This window comes from Triplophysa rosa, linkage group LG3, assembly GCF_024868665.1.
Source record: "Triplophysa rosa linkage group LG3, Trosa_1v2, whole genome shotgun sequence".
Classification (NCBI taxonomy): Eukaryota; Metazoa; Chordata; class Actinopteri; order Cypriniformes; family Nemacheilidae; genus Triplophysa; species Triplophysa rosa.
The window spans coordinates 14,013,605-14,020,281 of record NC_079892.1 but is presented as its reverse complement, the minus strand read 5'-3'; the positions used below and the strand labels follow the sequence as shown (position 1 = coordinate 14,020,281).

The following is a 6,677-nucleotide window of genomic DNA, read 5'->3' as shown; positions in this document are numbered from 1 at the left end:
TCGTCTGCTTCCCGTTCCGTGACAACAGTGGCTACGGCCCTGCCGTCCGCTACGGCGAGCAGCGAGGGTGATATGAGGATTACTGTGAGCACTAATCCGTCAGCCACCGGCTCACGGACCGTTCGCACCTCGTCTCGCTCGTCTGACCGTTCCCCGTGAGACGGTCCCACCGTCTCGTTCCTCAACCAAGTTTTCGGAAAAAGGTGCGTGATGATGAGATGTCCGTTGCAGCATCGGAGGGTAACTTACTGGCATCGGACTCAGACGATTCCTCGGAGCTCCCTCCCTCGGGGGGGTCGAGCCCAGGAAGAAGCGGACGTCGAAATGTCAGCCATGCTTTCCCGGGCCGCCGGCATTGGGTTGCAGTGCACCGCACTGCCTCTGACAACGCTCGCGGCTGGATACATGGTACCTTGGGTTTGAGAGCGGCTACAAGCCGCACTCGCCCCCAGTGCCGTGATTTCCCGGAAGTGCATGAGGAACTTAGTACGACCTGGAACGCCCCCTTTCGGCGCGTACACGTCAACTAGTTCCATCACCCTTTCTTCCCTCGATGGTGGGGCAGCTAGAGGATACGTCGATGTCCCCCAGGGGCTCGACCTAGACTCCCGTCCAAAGCATGTAGGTTTTTCGGCATCTTAGGTGTCGGGAGCTTACTCTGCTGTGGGCCAAGCTGTCCCCTCTCTCCACGCTATGGCCATCCTGCCATAGGCATTGAGAGAGCTCCACGAGGGTAAGACCGACCCAGCGCTTATGCAGGAACACCACGCAGCCACCGATCTCGCTCTACAGGCGACCAATGTGACTGCACGGACCCTGGGTCGGACGATGTCCACACTTGTGGTCCATGAGAAACTCCTCTGGCCGATCCTTGCGCAGATGAGTAACGCCGAGAAGGTCCGCTTTCTCGACGCACCCGTCTCGCAAGGGGGGGCTCATTGGTGTTACTGTCGAGCCGCTGCGGCCCCGCTCACCCCCCGCCCGTCGGGGGGCGCAAAACCCGCATGTGGCCTCCCCCGGAGGGTTCTCGACAGTAAAGAAGCAGTCCTCCGTGCCGCGACTCGGCCGCCTCGGCCGTCGAGTCCCGTGCACTGTCTGCTTCCCAGCAGCCCTGGTCCTCTTCGACGCCCTCCAGCTCTGGTGCCCCCCACTCAAGCAGCCCCCCCCTGGAGGAGACAGCGAAGAGGAGACCATCGCCCCATCAGCAGCCGCGGTGAAGCGGCCCTCATGGGAAGAACTCAGGGGGATTGAGGCTACCATTGGGCCCGACCCCAGCCACATCGCTGGGAAGTCGGATAGGGACGGATCCTGCCCCGTCTCTCCATCTGCTGGCCCCCTCCGGGGGGCTAGCACCCACTTACTCTCTAAAGAGAGTTTCCTCTCTCTCTGGGTTATCACAGCCGCTCCCACCCTCTGCACGACGGTGAACGGCAAACTCGACGTTGCGTCATGGCGAAGCGCAATGTCGAGTATAAACACCAGCCCTCAGCACTCTCAGTCAGACAGTGCATTGAGCTGGGCTGGAAATGGGGGGAAACGTGGGGGGGACAGAGACCAGGGAGTGTATTTTACACATTTCTTACGTACATAAAGTGGAGTTTCCTGCATCTATGGTTTAAAAATACAAAAATGTCCCCAATTACAGTCCCAAAGTGAATCTCGGCCATTTCCAGCACTGATTGTGTGACAAAACAATCACGTCTTTAAATTGAAGTTGAAAATAACGAGGGTGTACAACAGGGGGCGCTCATCGTTTACTTTTAGGATTAAAGAAAATAACTTTTCAATTCAGAATTACTAATATTAGCAAGCTTGTATGTATGCATATCCATGTATAGTGATCTTACATACAAATTGTGATCTAATAAAAATGTCTGATATAGCCGCATGTTTTGAAAGGTACCGAAAGTCGGACTACTGAAAATTGTATCATCTCAAATTTCAAGGAGACAGATTTAAAATGTATGCAAGTAAGTACAAAAGGGGTTATGTTCAGAATAACGAAACAGTTTCTGTTCCGTGAAAGTGTGTTGTTTGTTACGTCTTGGTTATGTGTTAGATTTATAAGTGGTCACTAGATGGCAGCATATTAAAACAACACGAGTGTCCCCGCCAGTAAAGCGCAACATTAATAAAGTCAATGTTACGGACAGACGTAAACAAGTCCTACTCAAGTAAGCTGTATTTGGCGGTTTGCACTGGGAAGACCTTTGAACTTTAACAACAAATTCACAATGTTTTAAAGACTGTTATTATATTTCTCTCTCTTGTTTTCCTGGTTTGCGCACACACGGTCTCAGGCCACATTTATATAGCACCACATGTAGCCTACTTCTTACAAAACATGCACGTTCACCTTCTTATTTTCCACATGTAACTATTATATATTTTTGCTCAAATAACAGTAAGTAACTGAACATTTCTGAGCAGGCTAATCGTAAACCTTTCTGAGTTTTATCGTTACTCGAGCAGAAGAGACATCAGGGAAAGGCTTATGCAAAGAAAATGTATGCCATGGTTGTATATAGGTTGTAATGTCTGTAAGGGGATAGATTTTAATTTTCATTAATATTTTTAGACTTTTGTGTAGTTCGTATATTTAAAAACGCATCTTAAATTGTATGTCTTAAATATTAACATAAAAAGACAAACAAGAAGCAGAGGGCATATGATATAAACGATCCACTGTATCTAAATTATGAATAACCTTCATATGGACGAAGCATCCCTGTGGCTTTCATGCGGAATTGAAGGGAGAGGCTGCGCGTTCACAAACCCTCCCTTCGCACTGTGCAGGCGGGAGCGCGCATTCAATTCTGTTCAAACTCAATCGCGAGGAGAAACCAGCCTCTGGACTCCACAGCATCACACGGACACTAAAATGTATCGTCTGCCGTCTGTCAACAAAAACAGTTGCGGCTTCCAACGGGATATAAATGGCTACATGATGTTTTTGGATAACTTGACGTCCGAACACTAAATATTCTTATTAAAATTTCGTCAAGTGTCGTGTTGACTCAAATCTGTGCGAGTGTTAGGATTATCACTTACAGGTAAGACGATATCGTGTAGTTAAAAGTCCTGTAAAGTTGTTAAGTGTGTGAGAATGTGTGATTTGTAAAATAAATTGTGAGATTATGTTTATCTGGAACTTTCAATCGATGCTTTCGTATTTCTGGTAAGGAAATATCCACAGTTAATACGATGTAAATGCAGATTAGTTTTAGACATTTGGAAAACGATGATGTTTTATGAAGCGGCGCGCAATTTCAGCACTCTGGACAGCGCACGAGGTCCAACAGTCGCTGCGCGTTCTCAAATCTGTGCGCGGCCGTCCGGTTACGCAGCGGGACGCTCGAGATCAAGATGCCCGATGTCGTTTTGATTCACCTCAGTTACTCAGTTACAAGTCCAACGAACAATTATGTCCACAAATAATAATAATAATTCACGTCCAAGTGTAGTTTTTAAATGTGTTCTCGTGAGAAAAAAAATGTATTAAATCGCTGATGCGTGTGCACGTCTGAATTTGCGTATTGTTTGCGTTGTTAAATTTGTTCTCTGAGTTACAGAAATACACAAAACAGTGTTTTTATTCTTCTTCAACTTTATGCATTGACAGGTGCTGAAAATGGCAACCAAATACCTGATGCTTATTGCCTTGGGGACCACAGTGTTCGTCAGCGTGCATGGTTGCCCTGGGCAGTGTGTGTGCACTGATAAATATAACCATCATTTCGCAGAATGCGCCTACAAAGACCTTCTGGAAGTACCTGTGGGATTGCCATTCAACGTTAGCACCCTGAGCCTTTCGGCGAACAAGATAAAAGTGCTGACACCAAAAACTTTCATAAACTTGACCCAGGTGAACTCTCTTTGGCTGGCACACAATGAAATCGTCACCGTGGAGAGGGGCACCTTGGCACCCATGATTCAGCTGAAGAATTTGGACATAAGCCACAACAAAATCGTCCATTTTCCATGGGAGGACTTGAGAAATCTCACCACTCTCCAGCTGTTTAAGATGAACAACAATGAGATGATCAGTATACCGAAGAACGCGTTCGCCAACCTGAAAGAGCTGCGCTCCATCCGCATTAACAACAACAAGTTTACCACCATCGTGCCGGGAACGTTTAATGCTCTGGCCTCCCTGTCTCACCTCCAAATCATGCACAACCCCTTCATCTGCTCATGCAACCTTGAATGGCTGAGGGACTGGATCAACATATCGTCAATCTCCATCCCTGAGCATGAAAACATTCTTTGTGATTCTCCTGCCCACCTCAAAGGTACCCAGGTCACCAGCATGCCCAAACTGGATTGCAAAGCCCCATCTGTGTCCATCACGTATCAGCCAAACATCGAAAACACCGAAATCTATGAGGGATATATGCTCGTCCTGAATTGCGAAACAAAAGGAAGCCCCAAACCAGATATCACCTGGGAGATATATTCAGGAAACCAACTCATCACATTCCCTCTGCCCCCCATAGTTGAAAGAAGAGAGGTGCCTATCAACGGGGCGCCCACAAACGCGAGGTTCCTCGTGTTTCAAAACGGCACCTTGATCATCCCCCGCATGAGTAAGAAGGAAGATGGAAATTACACTTGCTCGGCCACCAACGATGTGGGCAAAGACTCACGCTCGGTTCGGCTGGCCGTCACCGGCACGAAAAAGCACGCCACCAATTCCATTCTGGACACAAAAGCGCCCGGCAATTTACCTGACAAGTTCGGTTCCAAGAGCTCCAAAAACAGCGTGATCAGCATGTGGCCCAAATCCGAGGAGAAGACAAAGAGCATTCCAACCGGGACGTCCCTCATTACGGTGGATAAGGAACAAGTGGACGAAGGGACGGGCACTCTATCATTCGAAGGCAAATGTGGTATAAACGATGGCACACAGTACATCTCCAACCACGCTTTTAACCTCAGCCTGGATGAACTTAAACAATACACTTTTGATTTTGGGGTTATTGCGCTTGAGGTTTCCGAAACGGAGGCCAAAGTTCAACTCAACCCTTTCCAGATGGCCAACGCAAAATCGGTTCACCTCAACCAACAACAAGACCTGCAAACTGTGAATAAGGAGCCTTTCAGTCTCATCCAAACCTCCCCCAAAAAATCTCCTCTGGACATGCTGTACCTTTGTGTCAGTACCGGGAACGGACATTCAGTGGTGCAGTGGTCCAAGATCGAGGAGGGCATCAACGCCTATCGCTTTCGGGGACTAAACCCAGGCACGAATTACACCCTATGCCTCACCTACGGAGGCCAGGACTGTCAGGTCCAAGTGGTGTTCACCACCCGAAAAAAAATCCCGTCTCTGCTTATCATAGTGGTAGTTAGCATTTTTTTGTTGGCGTTGGCAACCGTACCCCTGCTGGGTGCCACGTGCTGTCACCTGTTGTACAAATATCAAGGCAAAACCTACAAGCTGATCATGAAAACCCAGAACCCGGATCAGATGGAGAAGCAGATAGCCACAGATTTCGACCCTAGGGCTTCTTTTGTGGGCTCGGAGAAAAACTTTAACCCGAGTGAGCTGGGAGAAGGGGAAGGAGATGTGGAGGAAGGAGACGGGGAAGGTGAGGAGGTCGAGGGCAGCGTGGTGACCGAGTCCATTCCCGAGTCCCAGTCCAAAACACAGGAGGAATTTGAGGTGGGATCCGAATACAGCGACAAGTTACCTCTCGGAGCCGAGGCTGTTAACATAAGTGCAGAAATTAACGGGAATTACAAACAGCCCCGTTGAGTTTCAAACATTTATTCGGAAGCACATTCTAATACTGATTATCGTCTCACGTAAAATACGCGCGCGCGCCCAATAAAGGTGCGCGTGTTCTTGTTACCTCACTAAGTTAGCAGTGTATACGATGAGTGTTCGTGCTTACAAATAATAATAGAGGGTTTGAGATCGATGGAATAGACATAATGGACTCACATGCTTCAAGAAAACCTCATAAACCACTGTAAGTCTACTCATAACTGCATAATCTTACATAGTTTTCAAAGTAGCAGGCATTTAAACGGTTGAGAATGCGTCACGAGCATTAAACTGTATGATACTGAGGGAAACACAACGCTTCTCACAGCATGTCCGTGTCTGGAACATAATCCAGGTCACCTTCATAAATTTCTTGTAATGTGGGATCCCGAAATGTGTGATTTTAACTATCTTTGCGAAGGGGTGCTTTTAAAATCTATAGCATTTACCGATTGACTGAACGTGTCCTTCCTTTGAGATTGACTACTTGTTCGTGGCATGTCACACAGAAGTATTTGTGTTTTGTTAGGGTACTATTATAGACTGTAGATATTCAGTGTCGATTTGTGATGTAAGCCAAGTAATCTGAAAAAGATGTTCTCTCTTTTTTATAAACATATGGTCCGTTTTTACCATCGGTCAATGCGACATCGCGTGTCCAGAAAATTGACGCATAGTGACTTGTTTTGTGTCTGACTGTCCAATGATGTTGTAAAAATACTTTAAACTTGAAAAAATTTTGATATGATTTTATGTACGTGATCTTAATAAAATATTGAACAAAGAAATGTGTTCGGATTTTGTTTGGTTTGCAAAGACAAGAGTTTTAATGAAATTACATGGTCTCCAACATGAACCACATTGTATGCAATTCTATATTATTCTAAGCTATAGCCTAATGTAAGAT

The 6,677-nt window shown here is 46.9% G+C and overlaps 1 protein-coding gene across 1 annotated transcript; it reads left to right on the top strand.

Annotated features, from left to right (window-relative positions):
- The first annotated feature begins 2,806 nt into the window (after positions 1 to 2,806).
- On the top strand, positions 2,807 to 6,552 carry islr2 (immunoglobulin superfamily containing leucine-rich repeat 2). The gene is made up of 2 exons (XM_057330539.1): positions 2,807 to 3,053; positions 3,623 to 6,552. The coding sequence occupies exon 2, from the start codon at positions 3,632 to 3,634 to the stop codon at positions 5,756 to 5,758; it is 2,127 nt and encodes a 708-aa protein (XP_057186522.1). The 5' UTR covers positions 2,807 to 3,053; positions 3,623 to 3,631; the 3' UTR covers positions 5,759 to 6,552.
- Positions 6,553 to 6,677: the final 125 nt, after the last annotated feature.

Excerpts from the sequence above, each read along its gene's own strand:
- islr2 (XM_057330539.1), top strand. The coding sequence starts at position 3,632 with ATGGCAACCAAATACCTGATGCTTATTGCCTTGGGGACCACAGTGTTC.